Genomic DNA, 22,923 nt, shown 5'->3' on the forward strand with positions numbered 1-22,923 from the left:
AGGAAAGAAAATGAGGTTCTGTCCTTGTTTTTTTCCATGCGGGTGCAGGGATTTGCCAGCATGAAACAACTAGTGAAAACCAGAAGGCTTTAATTAAACAGGCCGAATGCAGAACAGGAACTGGGAGAAACTAAAATAATAAAATGTCACTTTATTTAAACAGTTGCTAATGTGCAAACAGCCTCCAGATGTAACAGGACAAGCGCTGCACACAGCCTCTCTGAAAATGAAGAGCTTTTAGTGGAGTTTTTATCCAAGAGAAGGAAATGTGCTCTTTAAGTGGACCTCAGTGCCTGAAGTGGGAAAGGGCTTGTCCAGAACATGCTGAAAGTACTTATTCGATATTCAAAATATATTCAGTATAGAATATATTCAGAAGTAATATTAAGCAAAGCAAACTAGAGCATTACACTGGTGTTCCAGGTATCGGGAACAGGCTTTGGGGAGGGGAGATGGCACCTGTGTTGTCTGAGCCACTGGGAAGCCATCCTCCTTGGCTTTGAAACCAGATGGGGAGCTTTCTTCATCTCTGCACAGCAGGCGGTGAACTGGAACCCCAGCTCTGACTGAGGCCTCTGAGCACAGGCTGTGTTGTAAATGCCAAGTAAACGTGCACAGAGGTGCTGTGTCTGACAGCTGCAGCGCTGACAGGAGGATGCACCAGGGACACGTAACAGACCTTCCTCTATCTGTGAGTCCGTTGACAGTGAATCCTGTTATCCCTGAAGAGGAGTTTAGGGAATGTGAACATAATGAAATAGAAATCTTTTGGCTTTCTAAAATATGTACTCTCTACTTCAGCTATGTTGTTCGACATGCTGTGTAATTATAGTCACTGTCAAGTAGCTCTTATTTGCATGAATTGAGCAGCTGCAATTCCTCTGATGTACTGCCATAATTTTCATAATAACTACAGCTGTTGATCCATCTTCCATTACTTTGTAACACACCCATCCAGTGCAACTAAATAATAGCAATTCAGGAGCAGCAAATGGGACTTAATTAATAACAACAACAAGATAGAGAAACATACTCTGTGCTGCTATTGCTCCTGAATTTGAGAATTTTGATACTGGAGGACAAAAGCTGGGGTTTTTTTGAGGACTATGAGTAGATATTAGTGGAACAGGTGTTCTGTCCTGAGTCACTAGATGCCAAAAGAGGAAGTTAGGAACAGAAATCAAAGAGGTTTGTTTTCTTCCTTGAATAAGCTGTTTGGATTTTTTTTTTTTTAATTAATTTTTTCTAAGAACAGAATGAGTGAATTGTGGCCACTTTTAATTATAAATTTTCAAATCTACTTGTGTTTTTCACAGTTACTGGATAAACTACCAAAGTGCTTGGTACTGACCGGAAATATTTTCTTATTTTGATCTCTGCCAGTTTGTACTATGTTAACTACACTCATATTGTTGAAGCAATTTGCTTGAACCAAAACGACTTGCGTACCTTCTCTGAAATGTGCTCTGGCAGTATGATGCACATCTCTACTGAAGCAGAGGTGTGGACAAATCCAATTTTAAGGTAGCTGAGGTGGTCGAAGTTATTAGTAATATCTTAAACCATCTTCCAGTGGCAGTTCTTGTGTTGTGTCTTACTCTCTTTTAAGCCAACTCAATTAATATAGGATTACAGAGTGCTTGTATGAACTCTGGCATATTTATTGATGATGTAAGGGCAGTGATGAGAAGTGAAAGCATCTTAGATCTCTCCAATTTTGATCTGGAGGAAGAGGTCTTCTCAAATCGTCTTCAGTCTTACATGCTTTATGGATTGTTGCAATATGACTCTCCATAAGAAGCAACATCCTTACAAATATCATAAACATGTGATTAGAAAAAAAAAAAAAAAAATCATTGTCCAGACAAGTGCAAGGTAATTAAAATCCTTTCAGACTTTTTCTTATATGAAAATTGAGAAGCGAAGGATTCTGACACTCTAATTATTTTTCCCAATTATATTTCTGTAAAACTGAGTGATGTAAAACCATGCAGGTGTGAAATGTGTTTGGACAGCTGAGCTTTCTACTACAGTTTCAAGAAACCCAGACTTTTTTTGAGGTGCCACAGCTGAGTATTCTCTCTGAGCCTGTGAACATGGTTCATTGGTTCTGCTGCCAAATGTCAGTGTATGTTGCAATTCTTCATGTCGCTGCAGCCGTTTCAGTGAAGTGCACAAATGACTGCGGCGTTGGATTCAGTTATGCCATTTTACAAGCAATTGAAATGAAGTATGTGTTCTGAGTCCCCTGTATGCAGAAACTTGAAGTGTGTTTTGTGTTTACACAATACGTGAAGTTGAGGAGAACTAATTTGGCAGGGTTGGTTAAGAAATTTGGACCAGAACTGTAGTGGGTTGTTGGACAATAAGCTAACAGAAATGGGGCAGAGACAGTTTGGTGATTAATCTGTTTGTGCAATTGTCATGAACACAGGAATCTTTGAGCACAGTAGCTGCCCTGCTAGGCAATAGCCAGAATAACGAACTTTGAATTCTGAACTGTCATTTTCTGTTTCATGTTGGTGCCTTTGAGGAGTCTTTCTGAGCCAATGTCTTTTAGACACATTTACAACTTTGAAAATTTGGTCCTACATCACGTGGTGAATGGACTTCCATTGGATCCAGGTGCTTTTGAAAAGTATAGTCTCTTCCACCCCACCTCCTTTTTCCTCTATAATGCTACTGTGGTCAGAATAGGGGTGTGCCCCTGCCATGGGAATCCCGTTTAAAAGGTGATGTCTTCAGGCAGAGGATGAGTGTGCAAAGATGGAAAGCTACGCACTTCTCTTGCCATTGACCTCCAAGAGGGCTCATGGGTAGAGGCAGCAGTGTTCTCCTTTTCTTTTTTAGAAAATAAATGAATCAACTATAGTTTCTTTAGCTGTAGTTGATGTTGCACAGTTAAATCACAAAGGGCTAGTTTCATTACTCTTGTTAGTGCTGAGCAGTATCCTACTTCATAAAAAGCAGTATTGATCTAAAGAGATATTTGCTTTCTGAGCAGACTTCTGCCCTGTAGGAACGGCAGAATCAAGCTTTTAACAAGGGCAGAAGTTTATACTTGTAATTCTTCATTGATATAAAATTTGCCTGGCTGCATTTTAGTTGAATGTTTTCTATATTTTTCTGAAATATGTAGACATGCTTAATATTACATTTTAAGTTATTAGGCATGTTCCATAAAAAGCCTAATAAGAGATACAATGAAATGCACTGTTATTAAATAGCTTTTGTTGTGTGTGTTCTTGTGATGACTTGTGTTTATTTACTTTTACAAGCATGAGTTCACTGCATGAAATGTAATTTATACAAAATGAAAGGAGCAAAAGGTAACATAACCACTACGTAGATGTAGGCTCACTGTGATTGACTTTTCGGTTGTTGCTCTTTTAAAAAAAGAGGAGGTGAGGGGGAAGCTGTAAAGACATTAGTGTTCTACAGCAAGCTTTTTCAATAATAGATTTCAGAACATCAGAGCACAACACACTAGTTCCCTTGGAAATATTTTGCTGTATGTAAGGATTTCGTTTTCTCAGGAGGAGATTTTAGGTACACAAGGTGCTGCTGTTTGAAATGAAGGTGTCTCAGTACACAGTAGCCCTCTTCACTGGGCAGAGCATGATATGAATGTAACGGGATGCGGCTCACATCACATATTCATGAGTTCTTGCAAAGTCCAGGCTGACAAAGCACTTTTCATTAGATCTGACTCTAACGTTGCTGAACATCATCAGGAGAAGAATCAATAGCCAGATCTGAGAGTGGGTTCTCACAGCTTCAGGTGCCTGCTATATGCTGTAGGTCACCTTTTTTTTTTTTTTAAACTATATACAGTTTTCCTCTCTAAATGTGTGTGTGCGTGTATGTATATATATGTAAAATCTCCTGTAAATCAGTGGCAATTTTAGAATTCCATTGCAGTCATGCATCATTTCATGTTTTTAGAGCCCTGGAAGGTTTGTTAGTACGATTTTCTGATGAATTTTTAGAAGTTTCACATTGCCTGCCTTTAAGAAGGCTGTTCTTATTTTTGACCTGGCACACTTGACAGCACTGCTAGAAATGGACTTGAGAGCTTGTATTAATGGACCAATATAGATTTTTGTCTTATTACCAGTTTTCATTTGGGTTTGAATTTCATATGTGTAAAACCTTCCAGGGAGAGGATTTTTTGCATAATCTTCAGTTCAAATTTACCACTGTTTGATTTTTACTGAAAATGTAAAAGACAGCAGCAAAGTGTGAATTTAAGTGGAAGTTTTCTTTCTGAGGTTGTCTTTTTGTAGGGATTTACTTCATTCTGAGTTTGGTGTGCTTTTGTGGGATTTTATTTTTCTGGGGTTTCACAGAATCACAGAATGTTAGTGATTGGAAGGGACCTCAAAAGATCATCTAGTCCAATCCCCCCACCGGAGCAGGAACACCTAGATGAGGTTACACGGGAATGTGTCCAGGCGGGTTTTGAATGTCTCCAGAGGAGGAGACTCCACAACCTCCATGGGCAGCCTGTTCCAGTGTTCTGTTCCACTGAAGAAGTTTCTTCTCAAATTTAAGTGGAACTTCTTGTGTTCCAGTTTAAACCCATTACCCCTTGTCCTATCATTGGTTGTCACCGAGAAGAGCCTGGCTTCATCCTCGTGACACTCACCCTTTATATATTTGTAAACATTAATGAGGTCACCCCTCAGTCTCCTCCAAGCTGAAGAGACCCAGCTCCCTCAGCCTTTCCTCATAAGGGAGATGCTCCACTCCCTTAATCATCTTTGTTGCCCTCCGCTGGACTCTCTCCAACAGTTCCCTGTCCTTGACCTGAGGGGCCCGAAACTGAACACAATATTCCAGATGTGGTCTCACCAGGGCAGAGTAGAGAGGAAGGAGAACCTCTCTTGACCTACTAACCACCCCCCTTCTAATACACCCCAGGATGCCATTGGCTTTCCTGGCCACAAGGGCACAGTGCTGGCTCATGGTCATCCTGCTGTTTGTTTTGTTTGGTGTGTGGTTTTTGTTTGTGTTTTGTTTCTTTTTGTTGTTTTTTTTTTTCTCTCCTTGGGAGGCCAAGCTATCTTATCCTAGGTGAATGAGATTTTTGTTATCAGCTAACGGGGTACATTTTAGACCACTTCTACCATGCAATCTTATATCCTTTCTGTTGAACATACCTATCTGCAGCTGATTTGTTGCTGCAGAGTAATAATAAACAGCGGTAGCCTAGAAAATTGAGAACTTAGATTTTAGGGAAGACAGAGCTGGACCCATGCTGATTGTTGCTGGGACAGTTGGCTGTCAATACACTGCAGGGAAGCATTTGAGGTTCAAGGGGAATTAGTTTCAGAGGAGTATAAATGCACTGAAATTGTCCATTATACTTGCATCTGTGAAGTGACTAATCCCTACTTTAGATAAACTGCCTGCAGGTATTTGACACTCCAGTCCTGATCTTCCCTACCAAAGTAATATTATTTTTCTTTTTGTAAATACATATTCTGATAGCTTTGCAAGTTGGTTAATGTGAAGTCTGAGAAGCACTTATGTATTCCAGTCTGCTAATTCTGAGGTGGGATTATGTTGAGCTGTGGTTTCCTGAGAAGGACAGGCTGCCTGAGCAGCTCACCTTGATACGGGAGAAGAATGTCCCTGCTGCCCATTCCCAGCTCACTGCTTATCTCTGGTTTGCCAAGGACAAGTGAAGACGCTTGTGTGAGTCAATTATTTCATGAAAAAGCAACAGAAGGGCTGGATATTTCATGTTCTTACAGTGAGATAAAGTAGTTTGTAAAAGGATGTAGTAGTGGCTACAGCTAAGGCAGAGGAGGAACTCAGCCTCTTGGAGACAATGACAAAGAACAGGAGGGGATGGGAATACAATCTTCTCCTTTTGGCTCTAGAGCGCAGTTAGAAAGCCACAGCTTTAAACTGCCTAACTGCATTGGATCAGTTTCCAGAGAATGTTTGCCAGAGTCCCTGTTATTTATCTCATTTTTCAGCCTTGTCACATGCTATTGAAGGGCTACAAAAACAAGAACTCATCTTCTGTTTAGCTATCCAGGTAGCAATATAGTTAACACTGTAGATATTGGAAGGGTAATCATTCACACTGGAGTTACTGATCATTGAAATGACCAAATGTTTCCCAAATGACTCGGTTTCCCTGGTATAAGTATGTGTTGCTGTGTGGATCTCAGCCGGCTTTGATTGTAAACATTGCCTTCACAATTACAACTTCAAGTCTTCCCCTTCACCCCCTGTTTCTCACTCCGCCTTTAATCCAAAGCAACCAAGTATCCTGGTGAAGATTTGGAGCCCTACTGGCTGGACCTCTGTATTTCTGTTCCTACCAGGCTTATCCAAAATTGGGTGAAAAAAAAAGACTGCAGACTGTTTGAACCTGTAAACCTCGGTTACTTCAGCTTCCTACATCTTCCTGCATTCTGTAGTTAGTAAGAAATGAATTGCTACTGCTGTAACTCAATAGTCACAGTAAGAATAAATCAAATTATAAATTCTTATGTTAAACAAATTCCTATTGTGCCTAAACTGTTGTATGTTTAAGCACTTCTAGAGTATCCATGGTCTGTTACTAGGTATTATCCTCCAGTTTTGTTTTGTGTGCTGATGTGTTCATAAATAAAAGGCAAATATAGAGACTGAGAAAAATCAATAGTTACAATTGCCTATGTGAAACAGAGAAAGATTGTAAATAAAAAGATACAGGGGAAATGATACTTGTGATGATAAGAGAATTGGTCACACTCTTAAGCATGTTTGTAGAGGATCTGTTACAGTTTGCTGAAAATGTGTCTGTTTCTTGTACAGCTGGTCTGAACATACCATTAGTTAGTGATCTGAAGCTGGCTTCAGTTCCCCATCAACATAACTAGTGTGTTATATTTAAAAAGGGGTGAAGCAGCTAAGTTATCGTTTTAATGTAGAATTTTAATGTTAAATTTTCCTTCCCATTTATGCCTCTTTTTGAGGTATGTCATTGTGGGCCTTCCTCCCCTTTGTCTTCCCGCACCATCTCCCACAACACAGCAACAAAACCAACCAACCAACCAAAGAAACCCTCGGCATTTTTTGCTTGAGATCATTAACCCGGTATTCTGACAAAATGGCAACATTTTATTATCGTCTCATCACCAATGCTTTCAAATAAGTGTATGATCTCTCTTAGCTTTAGTCAGAAATTGTTGTGTAGGTTGTGCAGATGCAGCATCAGTAGCACTGCACACAGAAACAGCTGAATTTCAAAGTATGTCTTGTTACCCAAGGTCTTGCAAAGGATTGTTAACATAATGTTACCATGTATTTTAAATCCTTTAATGCTGCACATTGCAGAAATGTGATATATCAAATCCCTCATAAAGTATTAGAGCACCTCAAACCTGGCATCTCTTAGGGCCAATGTCAAGAAATGTTTTTGCTTTCCAGTCAGCTGAGTTCAGGCAAATGAGGTGATCTTTGACATCTTAGATGCCAAACTCCAAGCCAAAGTGTTGGGAAGCTCCCCCTCCCCTTTCTGTATCAACAGCAGAGATGAGCAAGGAATGTGACTGAAATGCTCCTGCTTTAAGAAACTCTGGAATTCAGTCCAAGGGAATTTTGTTCTGTTTTATTTGGTCTTGATGAACATATATGATGAAAATAAAGCTGTAGGAAACTGGAGTTTTAAACACTGGTGCACATGCTGCACAAAAGTGTGCACGTAATTTAAAAAATACCATATTTTCAATTTGAAAGCAAGCTCCAGTGTACTTTTTTGATTTCTAGATGAGTACTGGCATTCAGTTTTGACTAAAAATTCCAATTATCGACCATCTTTACCTCCAAGTGGTCTTTTTTCATTGAAGAATCTGGTAAAATATCCTTGGATCTTTTCTGATGGAAATTTTTGCTTTAGTCTAAAAGACATATCTGTTGTTGAAAATGTTTACTTGAATGAAATCCAAATAGCTGTAGTTCCTTTTTTGGTAGGAAAGACGCATGTAACGTTTTAGATTCCCAGCATGAGTAATTTTTATGTGAGCATTATTTTGGCATTCACTCACTTTTGTATTTAGACTTTGGCAGGCTGTAAGGAACAGCTGAAATCTGCTTCGTTGGTAAGACCCAAGTCCTGTGGCAAGATGAGAACTGCACTGGAAATAAATGTGTGGGAGTGGAGGTTGCTGTGGGCCCGTGACTGGGACCCATTGACACCAGGGTAATATGAATGAATTAATAGCTGGGAATTAAAAGAGGAGGAAAGTGTTAGTAAGACGTGGGCTGTTGGCAGGGGAGGAAAAGGGGGTGGTGCTCCATGGGTCGCTGTCGTACAACTGTGGGGAGAAAGGAATCAGGCACTGTTATACATTTGGAATGATGGGGCGTCAGTCCCACGTCATGGTTCTGGTGATTCATGGCATTTTCAGAGTTTATACCACACACTTCAGGGGAATTACAGCTCCCCAGTGTAGCTATTAATATCTGTTTTGTTCCTTTTATTCTGTGTGCTCTTAAATTGTTGGATGAGCTTTGTGTGCATTCGTAAGCCTTTGTAAAGCCGTGCTGCTCCTTGCCCGTGTGCGCACAGGGGATGTTGTCAGATCCAAGGCAGCACCCATGGACTGGGGACTCTTTATCGGTAACTGTGTAATTGTAAAAAATCCATGTCTTTCCCACTTAGAAAAGGCCTTTTAACTTTTTCTGCTGTTTTCTGGGTCTCCTCAGCTCACCTGAATGCTTGGAGTGGAGGCGGGGGAACATTGTGTGGCTCACACAGCTCTTACCTGGTATCACAGGGTACAAAGGGGCCACACGATGCCTTGCATGACAGCAGTGGGGGGGCTGCACAAGCCCCCTGGCCAGCCCTCTCCCAGCCCCCTGTGCAGTGCTGCCCACCTCCCAGCACCCCCAGCCCCCCATGCTGGGGTGGTACCCTGGGCTGCAGGACACCCCTGTGGGCATCATATATGGACCTCAAGAAGTATCAGCCTGGGAAATGCGGTGGATTCATTTTGTAGTCTGGCCAAATAATTTTCTTTCCTGTCACTTTGTTGAAAAATGACTGTGGGGGAAAAAAAAAAAAAAGAGAGAAAAAAAGGCTTGTCTTCCTTTAATACTGCTTGTGGAGTTTTAATCAGTCATGCTTTTTTGGGCCTGTGATCTGTCATCTAATTCAATTTTTCATTCCTGTTACAGAAAAAGTATTTTTTAACTTCCAATATTCAGCTTAATTTGTCCCTTTTAGAAGAAATGTAGCTTTTTATAGCATGCTTTTCTCTCTCTGGCTTCTGTGAAGCCACAGGCGAGAAAGTGTCAAGCCTGAGGTAAAAAATTAGATTTAAAATCCCTAATCCAGGTCTGCTGGGTGAGTCTTTATCCCTAGATGACTTGTGGGAGATTCTGGTCCAGCAAGAGATTGGAGGAGCTGTGTGTGCGGATGGCAGCCAGCATCACCTGCAGGAGACTTTTGGAGAGCCCTACTTCCCTTGTCTCATTTGAAGCTGCCCTGCTCCCCTTGCAGGGTCTTAGCACCAGTTTCTTTCCTCGTGTTTCTTTCCTTTTGTAATCCCTCCTTCAAATTAACAGTCTTGCTTGACCTTCTTTTAGCTACTCTCTTTTGATCAGGGAAGTTCTTAAGACATAAACCTTTTTTCACTTCTCTGGTCATTCTTAAACAATCATGTCTGGGTCTTGCTGTACCAGAGAGTGTTCTGCTGCTTTACCATATTCCTTTTTGCTGCTCGCAGACATTTTCTTAATTTTTCTCAGTGCAGGTTTTGCTATGGATGAGATGCTGTTTTTTTGGGGCATGCAGATTTCTGTATCTGCCTGTTATAATTTAACTCCTGTTATCCACCAGGTCTTTTTCTGATAGCAATATTGGTTTTGTGTTTCTTCTCCTGAGTGGCTTCCTTTGAAACCGGTAGTCTTGCAGACTCTTGGAGTTGACCCTGTTCCTTTCAGAGGCTCATCTTCCATTGAATGTTTGAAGGTTTGGGCAATAAATTGTGGAGCTGTCCACACAGTATCACAGTATGTTTGGGATTGGAAGGGACCTCAAAAGATCATCTAGTCCAATCCCCCCACTGGAGCAGGAACACCTAGGTGAGGTCGCACAGGAACATGTCCAGGCAGGTTTGAATGTCTCCAGAGAAGGAGACTCCACAACCCCCCGGGGCAGCCTGTTCCAGTGCTCTGTCACCCTCACTGAGAAGAAGTTTTTTCTCAAATTTAAGTGGAACCTCTTGTGTTCCAGCTTGATCCCATTACCCCTTGTCCTATCATTGTTTGCCACCGAGAAGAGCCTGGCTCCGTCCTCGTGGCACTCACCCTTTATATTTATAAACATTAATAAGGTCACCCCTCAGTCTCCTCCAAGCTATAGAGACCCAGCTCCCTCAGCCTTTCTTCATAAGGGAGATGCTCCACTCCCTTAATCATCTTTGTTGCCCTACGCTGGACCCTCTGCAGCAGTTCCCTGTCCTTCTTGAACTGAGGGGCCCAGAACTGGACACAATATTCCAGTGGGGTCTCACCAGGGCAGAGTAGAGGGGAAGGAGGACCTCTCTCGATCTACTAACCACCCCCCTTGTAATACACCCCAGGATGCCATTGGCCTTCCTGGCCACAAGGGCACAGTGCTGGCTCATGGTCATCCTGTTGTCCACCAGGACCCCCAGGTCCCTTTCCCCTACACTGCTCTCTAATATGTAATTTCCCAACCTATACTGGAACCTGGGGTTGTTCCTGCCCAGATGCAGGACTTTACACTTTCCCTTGTTAAATTTCATCAGGAAATTTCAGCTGATGTCTGTTTAGCAGTTTCTGCTCTTATGTGCCTGTGTTCCATCTCTGCCTCCAACTCTTCTCTTGTTACTTCATCTTCCCCTTTTTTGATTTAGGACTCAAATTTCCAGAATTTTAGCATCAAACAAATGTTTCGTGTCGTTAGGTGAAAATATGACTTTATCATTCTTTGTTCTGCATTTCATTTGACTCTGGGCAATATGAAAAAGCAGGACAGAGCCACATTATGAATGGTTATTTTAAGGTTTCATTTGAAAAGTGCATCTCTCATTGTTTAGGTCCCCTCTGAGGAGTGGCCTGGGATTTCCTAGCCAGCCCAGAAGAACAGTAACTCTTGTTCAAGAAAATACATCTGTAATTAGGGTCTGGTTTTGGATCGGATTTTGACCCTGATTCTTAGGGCTCCATAAAATGCATTGGAAAATCTGACAGGAAGGCAGAAAGTCAGGTGGTAAAGGCAACAGGCTGGGGAGACTTGAGGTATTTTTTTCCTAGAGTACTTTATGTAAACCTTGATTCTTATTTTGTTGTGAGTGGGGGGAAAATGGATGCACTGAGAGTGTTACAGAATAATTCAGTAACTATAAATGAAATTCCATATAATCTCTAAGGCAATTTGAAAAGAGCTGTGAGAAAAGAGAGCTCTCATGTTGGTGAGATTTCTTAGGCTGGCCTCAAACCTACTCCTTTGACACAGAGTTTTAAAGCATGCCTCGAACACACTGTACTTGGGAGGCTCAGTAGGTTTATTTTATTTTGTTTCTTTGGTATAATTTTGATTTATTTAAACCTCAAGTGAAGAAGGTGTATTCTTTTGGTTTGATTTAGTCACTGAAAGCCTTTCAGAGGGCTACTTTCCGATGGGTTGATAGTAGATGGACCTACTTCTTTCCGTTGCATTCGTGTAGTAAAGGTTACAGATTAAAGCTCATAAAGAGGAGAGATCATTAATGTGCACAGTCGTCTCTTACCCTATTGAAATTTAAGATTGCAGAGCCGCTTCATGCAATTGTATCGAAGACATGCGCAAGGTTGGTTCCCCCAGATTCTCTTAAACCATTTTGTCTTCGTTTTTATATTCTTTAATTGTTTTATTTAGGCATCTCTCAGGTGAATATTTGTGACTAAAGGATTTTCAGAAAGAACAAAGGTTTTGGGGGTTGTTTTTATGATGCTGGTCTGCACAAACTCTCTCTAAAAGCATGTAGGACAAATCCTTAGTTTTATCGGTTTTACTGTATTTTCACTTCGGAAGTCTCGCTTCGTGTTGCCAGAGCTCTGAAGCAGCAATTGCTGTGATGACTAATGGTTTTATTCTTTCTTTGCATAGGGCAGAAACATAAGAAGCTCTTCATGAGAGAGGAGCAGGGGAATTAATACTAGCAAGCTGTGCTGGGAAAGCACAGGGCAGTCATGGCTGGCCGTTATCCACTGCATTGTTATAGTTTGAGAATCTGCTAAATATTAATATAATTAGCAAGGAGTTATTTATTAAATATATAATTGAGACTTTTTGATTTTTTAAAGCATACCCAATTAATCAAATGAGATTGAAAGATAAGTGAAATTATGACTAACACTTCTCAGGATGAATCCACTTCTTAATATTTTCAGAGAATTAGGGTGGGTTTTTTTTGGGTGATAGAGGGTGTAATAAGATAGCTGAATTTCAGAAAAATCTTTAGCTGTTTTGTCTAGATAATCCATTTACAGAGTACCTAGGTAATTAGTTGATGGTGTAGTGATAAAGAGACTGATGAAACACTGCACTGCATAGACAGATTAATTAGTCCCAACTTGCTTTTTGGAGGAGACTGTCTTATTCTTAAGGGCCTATTTCTAACAGCATCTGTCATGAAAATTGAAGTAAGGCCTGAAAACTGCTCATCAGCAGCATTGCTGACTAGCTAAATTATTTTAGCATAGTACTGCGTATTTCTTCTGCAGAATATTCTTCCCACAGTACCTTGCTGCTTCAAAATTCATTTTTTTTATTGCAAAAATGACTGGTTAATGCACTTGTTATTTTAAAGTGAGTTTCTGTAATAACCAGGGAAGGCTTGTGTGTTGGAATATTGAACAAGGCTAGAACTAGGGGTTTTTTAATTAAAAATAAAACCCTGTACACTTTGCAATTAAATACTACTGAAAGTACTCCTAGCCTTTCCAGTAAGATTTATGGTCCTAAGAATATTTTGAGAGACTGAATACTTATGCAAGTTGTCACTATTAGAACACAACGTTGTCACGCAAGAAACTGTCAGTATTGAGGTTTCCACGCAAAGTCTCTGCAGGCACAAACTGCAGTCTTAACGTTAGTCAGTACTCTTAATTTTAGGTTTTCTGTGTCTTTGTGAAGATGTCAAGGCAGTGGTTCATATTCAGGTCACGTTTTAAAGGCTATACTTAGAAATTACTTTGGTTGTTAAAAGATTATTGAGAAGGCAGGGATGAGTTTTGTAGCAAATTGCCAAGGAGCAACAGTCCGGCTTGCAGGGCTGCCACTTGCCAGGGCAAGACCCCCTGGTGCCCCTGCCTGAGCCAAGGAACTGGCTGGCTGTGTTTGCAGCAAAGGGGCTGAAGGCATCAGAGGAGACCACCAGGACTTGTGCTTTTGGGCATGGCAGGTGCTCCCAGCACGTGCTGCAGCCACTGATCGATCATCAGTCTGCTCAGCCCTTTTGTTGGCTGAAGACCCTTTCACAAGCTTCCATCTCCTCAGGCACAGATGGACTTCGACATTTGTGTGCCATGATGGACAGTACAAGAGATCACAGCTATTCAGATCCTATAGTTGTACTGAACCCTAGATGCCTATAGTAAGGCTTTTGCCTCCAATGAAAGATTCAAGGTGACTTCTCTCTGTTACGGAAATGCATTTTCATTTAACTACCCACTTCTACCTCATCTGTGTTTCAGATGCCCATTTTAAAGCTTTTTTCTTTTTTTTTTCCCAAAGCCAGAGATGTGGTGTGCTGCCTAGAAGATATTACTTGATTTGTGTGATGCACTGGACCAACCTGAAATAAAGGACTTCTGTTTAATCATAAATCAGGGCTTTTGTGGTACAGATAAAGGAACAGGTAGTTTAGTTCTTACTCTGATGATACAAATTCAACAACCAAACTCTACCCTGATTTGTTTTAACTTATTCTAACACCCCAGCTGACTAAAAATATCCCATCTACTGCATGTGTTCAGGAGCACTTTCTATGTAAGAGCAGCATTTTTATTTTTTTGGTGGGTTTTACATGCATCAGCACAAGGAGAAGGGAGATTAGATGACCTGTATAAGTCTCTATCTGCTGCCCAAGTCATAGTCACTTGCTGCAAGAACCCACCACCAACACTGGGAACTTCTGTGCCCCTTGGGATGCTGAAGAAGTGTAAGGAAGATGGAGTGAGACTATGAGGTGCAGTGTGCAGGTGAAGTGATGGGTCAGGGACTGTATTTTGAGTGTTGAGAAGGTGCAGAAAGAGGACAGGGAAGAAATGGACAACAGACTCTGGCTTTCTTGCTCACTTCAGGTCCAGCATGGATTTGAGAGCTGCTGGTGTGGTAGATGATCCTGATAGCACTTGTCAAGCAAAGGTACAGAATTCTAAATTAGTTACACCTGAGCTTGTGTCACTTGCCAGAAAAGTCATCAAATTTTCATGCCCACCTCGCAAAACACATTCCATTTGCATGGTGAACACTATCCACAGATAATGTCATACCTGACCTGTAACAAATTCTTTAATTTGTACTCCCCAGCAGCATGTATTTAAAAAAACTGTTTTAGCCACATGTCAGCATAGCATGGCTACTGCTTAATTTGGCAAGACTTAATTAAGCTGATATCATGTTGATGAGTGCATTAGAAAAACATACATGCTGGAGAAAGTGTATGACTGGATTGTACATCAACTTTGTTCTTCTGTTGTTTGCTGGTTGAAACAAATGTTTGGCCCTTGGTAGCTTTCTTTCTGTTACCATTTTCATGGTGTTTTTCTTTTTTCTTTAATGTTTCTCTTTGTGTAAAATAGTTGCGTGTGTGGTTTGGATGGCTGGTGGAAAGCCTTTGTCACCAATACTGTGTTCTTGAGTAATGAGTCAGCCAAAGATGCAGGTGTGGCTGTGACTGTTGGTTTCATGTATCTGGATGTTTTGCATCTCTGTTTTGAAAAATCATCTAGTTGTATATGAAATTTTCTTATTATTTCTATAACTCTTGCTCTACAGCATATTAAAATTATTGATGTCTTTTAAAAAAACTTTACTTTTTGCGTATTTTTCCACTTTCTGTTGGTTCGGTCGCCTCATAGATAGTTTTACTAAAATGTATAGGAGTTAGCAGATTTGCTGAGGGAACTTCCTATGATGCAAGGCATAAGCTTTGCTTGTTACTTATGTTGACTAGTGGTTTGAGAGGCCAAAGTATCTGTGAGGGGAGATGAAAGTCATCTCCTGCAGCTCTGGCTGCCCTCTCAGCATGGCCATAGCTGAGAACCAGGTGCTGCAGGCCGGTGGTGCCGGTGGCTGTCCCCATGGTGTGCCAGTCTCACGCCAGCTACACGGAGAAGATTGGAAATCAGGAGCTGTGTCCTTACCTGACACTGGGAGTCAAACAGGGATGAGAACAAAATCCAGATTGCTGATGACACATTTAACATTTCAGGCATCCTTTTTTTTCCACCATGGGTTTCAGAAGCATAGTAGGAGGAACTTTTAAAATGTATAAAATAGAGGATGGTATTTGTCCATCTCCAGTAAACTTAATTAGTGCCTTTACCTTGTCAGAATGTTGAATATAATTCAAACCCCAAAGTCCAGGAAATGATGAGGTAAGGGCCAGCACAAACCTTAATATAATCTTAATTCTGCCCAAGGAACTGATTATATATATTGAAACAGTTCAGTAACAGGAGTACTATAAAAAGCAGGTATGAAAAACTGAGAAAATACATTTTTGTTTGCATTTTGATCTTTCATTGTATATGCTCTAGCTTCAAGTAGCTGGGAAATAGTTTAGCAAAGGCAAGCATAGCTGTTAGCTCACAGCACGCGTCGCGTTTGAGGAAGCAAGTGTACCTGTTTAAGGATGGGATTTGTTAGGTTGCCTTGTTAATGGCAAACAAGGTGTGCGTTGCTGGTGATGTGACATGACAGTCAGTAGTTTGTGGGCGCAGTGAGATGTCACGGCGTGAAGGAATCCTCCGATCAAAGGTGGGGGTTTGTAACATTTAGCAGATCTGAGAACACTTTAGAATGTAGAGCAGGAACATTTGCTGTAGCTCTCGTTTGCTTTAGATAACTAACCCAAAATCGGATGTGGCCCATGGTGGCTGTGCTTTCTTCCTAGGGGTGTTGTAGTGCTTGTAACATGGAAAAATAATGTCCTTAAAGGTGTTTTCAGCTGCGCTTTGGTGCTTGTATTACCTTACTCTCTTTCTTCCAATTTAAGTTACGAAGATTTTGCTAACCTTCATATTTCTGAAGGATGTTTCTCTGCTTGTTAAGGTCTTTAGCTACTTTGTTACATTAATTACATTTAATATTGTTTCAGCATTGTCATGTCAATTTTCTTCTTTTTTTAGGACAGGGAAGGCATGTATCCAGGAGCTTAATGGTATGACCTTCCCCTGGGCTACATGAGACCCAGTTTTTAATTCTCTTGACCTGGGAGACAAGAACAGGCATACTGAGTCAAATCGAGGTTTACTTTGTATTGATCTACTATTCTGGCTCAGGTGGGGCCAGTAGTAGGTGAATAAGGTGTAAACAGCTCAGGAATAGAATGGTACTTCTGTCTTTTCAGCTTTTTTATGTCTGCTTCCTTGTGTTTAATAATACTTAATGTACTTTCCCTACACTAATTCATCTAATGGGACATCACATCTGTCATATCTCGGAAGGCCGAGTCAATTCCTTTCATAAAATAAAAAGGAAAATATTTATGTGAGGCCACAGCTGGTGATGTTCAGAGGCTGATCCCAGCCTGGCTTGGCAGCAGTATATGCCTCTTCAGATCTGAGCTCAGGTCTCAGTTGCTTCCCTGAACATGGAGACTTGAAGTGAGTGTTGTACCTAATGGAGAGTGTGATGGGTGGTTTCTGTAAGAAATGATGTGACTTCAGGAGAGTATTCATAGTTGAAAGGGCTGAAAAAACATAGATACCTTTCTTAAGCCTGAAGGAAATCCAAGACTACCTTTACACCTTCTCCTGATCACCACTTATCTCTCTTTCTGCGGAGCTTGTTCAAAAGAGCGTTGTAAGGAGAGGTGAATCCCAAAGAGATCGTGAAAGTTGCAGCCTCACAGTCTTTCTATGGCTGTAGCTGTCAATCATTTGTTTTCCTTTTGTCGTGTTTGGTTCCATTATCTCAGAGGGAGGTGGAAAGTGTGCAGGGCAACAGAGCCTTTCCCACACACTAAATGTTTTCAACTTTTTTTCTTGTTGATACTCATGGATCAGCTGTGCTAATATAAAATTTGACTTCCCATGTGAACTTCCGAGTGGGTTGACCCAGCTTCCCAGCTGAGTCCATACACTGCCCTCAGGGTGTCTGGAACTGTCCTTAAGGCCTGAACCCAGGTGCTTAGGACAGTCTTGGGTTCAAGAAACACAGCATTGTCTTGCTGACCTGTGGTGGCTTTTAGGAGACTGCCTACAGATTGTCTAGCATCAGATGCCTAGCTGTGTATGGCTACTGTTTTAATACTTCATATCGCCCAGCACAGCTAGAATTAAACCCTTAATAATGTTTTCATTATTGCTTTCCCAGTGGGACACTGGGTGTTAGCAGTTTGCAAAGTAAGCTGAGCCTGTAAAGATGTTCTGGAATACTTGCAGAGTCTTCCTTGTGGAGAGACCTGAGCTCCCTAGGATTTGCTGGGTTTGGGGAGCACATGCTGATGTTAGCTAAAAGCCTTTCCTCCCCTGCAATATTCTGCTCTCTTCCTTTTGTCACACAACCTTCCTCCACTATCTCTACAAAAAGGCTTTCATGCAATCTGGCGTGTCAGCTGTTGCCTTTGTTCATTGTGTTGGGTCTGGGATAAAGCATAAGCTCTTCAGCCCTGGTGCTTTGTAGCATGTCATGAATGCTGATGGGGCTCTGGTTAAGAAGAAAGTAATCAAGCAAACTTACAATTAACAATAACTAAGCAGATTTGGGAGCACTGAGTTCCTAGAAGTACTTGCATTTTTAAATGTTTTCTTTTTCTTTCCTCTTTAAGCTGTTCACCTTGGTATTTTCATCACAGAAAACTGCATTGTTAGGAAACAGACTTGTGTGTAGATCTTAGTATTACATGATTTATCTTCAGAAAGCCAATTAGTGGTTGAAGCAAAAGCTAATCTACTTCACAAGTATAGATTACATCCCTTGTCTTATATGCAGTAGCAAGCAGCCACACTGCAGAACATCACCTTAAGAAAGAGCAAGTGCTGTTTTGCTTCTACACATCTTTTCTATATCTTTCTAGTGGCTTTTTCCACTAACCAAATGTGTGTCAGTGTGAACACTGTGTGGAGACAGTACAATCGACTGCAGCAGAGCTCCTCCAAGGAGACAGCTTAATAGGCCCTAGGGTGAGTTCTTAAATAAGGGAGGTGACAGACTGTAGAAAAGAAGCGAACGTGTGAAATCTTTGAAAAGAGGAATGTGACTCTATCTTCTGGAAGGGAGCAATTCTATTACTTACTGCAAAGCATAAATAGAAAGAAATGCTATTATAGGTTGTGAGCCATAAGCAGAGCATCCATCCTGACTTCTCTTGCTATATTGAGCGGTTAGAAAATCACACTCAGATGGACCCTCTAAAGTGGGGCAGGGAGAGGGAAGGGGGGAAGAAGCTGCTATAATGAAGCACCAGGGTGCTGAAAGAACCTCTCCAGCACATCTTAGTATTAAGACCACGATCCAGCCACTTGAGAAATAAGTTTTGTTCATTAGTTTACTTGTTTTTTACCCCAAACCCTGTTGTTTCAGGCATGAAGTAGCAAAGCAGTATTGGCACTGTGACTAAGTGTAATGTGCACTCCGTCTTTGCAATTTTGTTTTTGAACACTTTTTAGAACTGACTTCTGGCTACAGGTATCAGTGTGGGCACTAAGCATCTTTATTTATGGCAGCCAACGCATCTCATTTTGAGAAGGGCCAAAAAGCTGCAGTTTAAGGCAGTATGCAATGTAAAAACTAAGATACTCCAGCTGTGGCTGTAACCAGGATGCTGTTGAGTTGTATCAGCCTTTGGAAACAGAGGGGAGGAGGAGATATAAAATCGAGTGCAGACAAGCTGAACACAGAAGTCGATGCCCAGATTGACCTCTGTGTGTTTTTTCTTCACCGACAGGTTGATGGCGCCCGGGAGTGAAATTCGGTTTGTCCACAAGCACATGGGTCTGGTGCCGGGCTGGGGAGGAGCTGCCCGGCTGGTGCGCATGGTCGGCAGCAGGGCCGCCCTCCAGCTGCTGAGCGGGGCTGCCAGGGTGGATCCCCAAAGAGCTTTGTGCCTTGGGCTCTCAGAGGAGACCTTGTCCTCTTCAGATGGAACCAAAGCGTTGGAAGAAGCCCAAGTTTGGCTGAGTCAGTACACAGAGGGCCCAGCCAGCGTGATTCAGGCTGTGAAAAAGGTGGTGACAGTGGGAAGAGAGCTCCCACTGGAAGATGCCCTAAGGACAGAGAAGGACATTTTCGGAACTGTATGGGGTGGGCCTGCCAATTTGCAGGCATTGGTTAGAAGACCAAAACATAACTGACAGTCAATGCATAAGAAATGTTCTTTACCTTTTTGCAAACAAAGCTTTCACTAAAGCAGGCATTAAACTGAAACATTTAAGGACTTGTTCATTTAAACTGGCATTAACATTCCTGTCATTCACATTTGGTGTGTAACCACAGAGAAATCCCCAGAAGATTCTTTACTGTCCTAATCACCCACTGAATGGAGATTAGTGAAATTAGTATGTAAAGGTAAATACTGTGCTGAGAATAGAACTATAATTCTTTTGGAATGAGGTTGAAGATTATTTCCTTTGGAGTTAATTTTGTTTTTCTAACTGGTATGAAAATGAATTGCTTGAAAGATGAGTTTTATTTATTTGCAGAACAGGTGCATCTAAAGCTGCAAAATATGAGTTCCCCAACATGAGACTGGTGTCTTTAAGCAGCTTTGAAGGGATGATAACTGGTGAGATGACATTTTTTATTTTTTCATCTCCAGTCAGTTCTTTGTATAACTGTTGAGAAAGTATCCAAGGATACTTCAGTTTTAATGATGTTTTTTTTACAGGAGAAGCTCTAACTCTCTGAGGAGCCTATTTATAGCCCTCGTTCACTGACACTAATTCAGGTCTTTAAGTGCATTTAGGTGTCTTCTGACTGCTCGAGGAACCAACTACCTACATATGCATTTGTACATTCCCATAGCCTGAACCTGTGCTGCTGAGCATGTGCAGAGCTGCTGATCTGATTCTTTACATAGAATCTAGTTGAAATCTTGGAAGGCTATGATGCATCGTGTCTGCAGATGGGATGTTCTTGACTGACTGGGTGGTCTGAGTACTTCAGCATTCCAGGAAGACTTGTGTGTGGATCTGTCTACATCTTCTTCTGAGGATTTTTACTGGTAGGGCATATTTGGGCTGACCAGAATCATACAATAGTTTGAGTTGGAAGGGACCTTCAAAGATCATCAAGTTCAACTCCTAACTGGAAGATTTGGAACTCTGTCTCCCCTTTATACCAGTGACTGTGCAGGTAGTTAGGCAAGTGAGTGGAGAGGGTCTTCCCTTTAGAAATTATAAACTGACACTGAGTCCCTTCTTTGGCAGATGATTCTTAAAATGAAACATCTGTGAGAGCAAAACCAAGCATGTGTATCCATGACTGATAGTTTCCTGTATTGTTGGTTAGGATGCACTTGTCTCTAAGTCTAGCAGGGAGTGTGATCTGAGCCCAGGACCCAAGTACTCCAGGGGAGGATGTTAAGGAGGAAACTTTGGGCTATGTGCCACTGACATCCATTCTCACTCTAACCAGGCATAACTAACTCTAGATACATGAAACAAGCTCTCTTAGAAGGAAGTTCCTTGGATGGAAATCCATGTTCTGATTTCTACAGTATGGCAAGATTCCTGAGTTTCAGACAGTGAGGTAACTGTACATATGTTTGGGGATCTTGGGACAGATCCATGACAGGACTTAGACCTGTATTGGCTGTCAAGATTCTGCAGCTTCCAAGCAGATGCTCCACTCTGCTGGAGATGTTTTACTATATGGCTTTCACAATGGGGAGTGTGTACAGCTTGAAGCAACCAAAAGAAATGCTGAAGAAAGGGATGTGTTTTGAGCTGGCACCTCAGAGGGGCCTTGGCCCTATTGATCCTGCCTGTTTGCCTTCACACCTGAAGCTGCTGCTGGAGGAAGATTTCAAATCTCTTTTTTCCCAAAATAAAGTTCAATTTTTACTTCCAGGTTAGAGAAGAGACAGGAATAGGAACATGGAGAGTGAGCAGTGTTTTAGTTTGTGCCGCTTTCCCCTCTTTGCCCCTTGTTATCTCATAGCTCAGTTGTTAGTCCCTGGTGCAGCTGGATTCTTTCCCCTGCTCTAAAGGACTTCAAACCCAGGACTTCTGAAGTGTGGATGTTGTAATACAGTCAGGCAGTACTTGACTGTTTAGTCATGAAGCTGTTCTGCTTTTCATGAAGTTCCTCAAGACTTAGGAGGGATTCCAGACTGCCAACATCACTGAACCTTCAGAGTTCATACTTACTCCTGTCCATAATTACTCAACATTTTGAAGAAAAACACGTTGTCGTGAGTCAGAAAAACTGTGGTGAGGGCAACTTATTATGTCTTGGCTAGTAACAAGAATAAATTTGCCCTTACTAATACTGTCATTATGTTTTAAAAATGGATGTGAAAATTGCTTGGAACCCAAGCAAGACCCTTAAATCATGGTGGGTTTGGGTTTTTTTTTACAAGTGCCAAGCTGTAAGGCTTATTAGTGTATTCTGTACACCGGGTGATACAAATTTTAAAGAGAGGAAGTTGTAGCAGAAAAGCAGAATCTGTTTTACTTGCATGTTTTGAACTAGACCCGTGCTGCCAGCAAGTGAAATTCGGTACGTACACCTCTTGGGGACCTCTTTCCATTTTGATCTGTAGACAATGAGCTTACTTCTCATTCCAGCAAATGCATTTTCCTAGCCATCCTCTCCAATTTGTCTCAAAGGCCAAAGTTTGCTTCTAAGAACAGGACAAATAATTAACTAGTACTGAGTAAGACACTTTCAGAAAAGGTTACACAAACTCACTTTGTCCTCTGGTCTGTTGGAATTACAAACATACCAAACATGTCTACAGGAGATTCTGAAGATAATTATAGGTGTTTGTTTTGATTAAGGATTTTGTGAGCAGCCTAATACCATATTCTCTGGTTTCTTTTCTGTTTTAAAGGCAAGTACAACCCTTCACATGAAAAGCAGCCTAACTAAATTACCATGAGTGCCTGCATGAGAGCCCCAGACTGAGATGAAATGGAATCCCATTCTACCAATTTCAAACTTTTATGCTTTATTTCATAGAATACTTATCATCTTAAAGCAACAACCAGCAGCTGATAAGCACTTATATTTTCTTTACAGTTATTAAGGACTACATGCTTCATCTGTTTTTGTTCCCCTTCAGAAATGGCCTAAAAACAAACAAGCACTAAATGCACAGAATAAATTAGAAACCTCAAAACTGATACTCCCAGTCTCCAAATTAAATGGAGCACTAGTTTTTTTTATTTCCTAGGGGCTAGTTTGCCAACTCCCTCCTCAGCAAACTAGGTTTCCTATTAAGTTGTGAAATGCTTGTCTTGTTCCCTTGCTTCTGTGTACTGGGACAGCCCAAGTGCTTAATGGGGGTGTGGATTCTGCACCAAGTGTTTAAAGGTTGGATAGGGGAGACCACTTCTAGCAATACAGATAATTTATCATCTTTGCTGCTGATGCAGATTTACTTACCAAATGGGTAACCTAGGTAAGCAAGGTGTTCTTGCTGAATGCTTGGTTCACTATGTGATATATTTTTTTTTTTTTTTTACCATAGCGTAGGATTTCTGTATCTGTGGTTATCTGTTCTCCTGGAATTG

General features: G+C 41.3%; 1 protein-coding gene across 1 annotated transcript in view; it reads left to right on the forward strand.

Moving 5' to 3' along the window:
* ECHDC1 (ethylmalonyl-CoA decarboxylase 1) overlaps positions 1-19,794 on the forward strand; it is a 39,085-nt gene extending 19,291 nt beyond the window's left edge. The window contains exon 6 of the mRNA XM_082048345.1: positions 19,134-19,794. Within this exon, the coding sequence (XP_081904471.1) occupies positions 19,134-19,539 (406 nt within the window). The 3' untranslated portion in view covers positions 19,540-19,794. The remainder of the gene's footprint in view (positions 1-19,133) is intronic.
* Positions 19,795-22,923: the final 3,129 nt, after the last annotated feature.

Source organism: Streptopelia decaocto (genome assembly GCF_964273445.1).
Source record: "Streptopelia decaocto genome assembly, chromosome: 3".
In the NCBI taxonomy this organism is placed as follows: Eukaryota; Metazoa; Chordata; class Aves; order Columbiformes; family Columbidae; genus Streptopelia; species Streptopelia decaocto.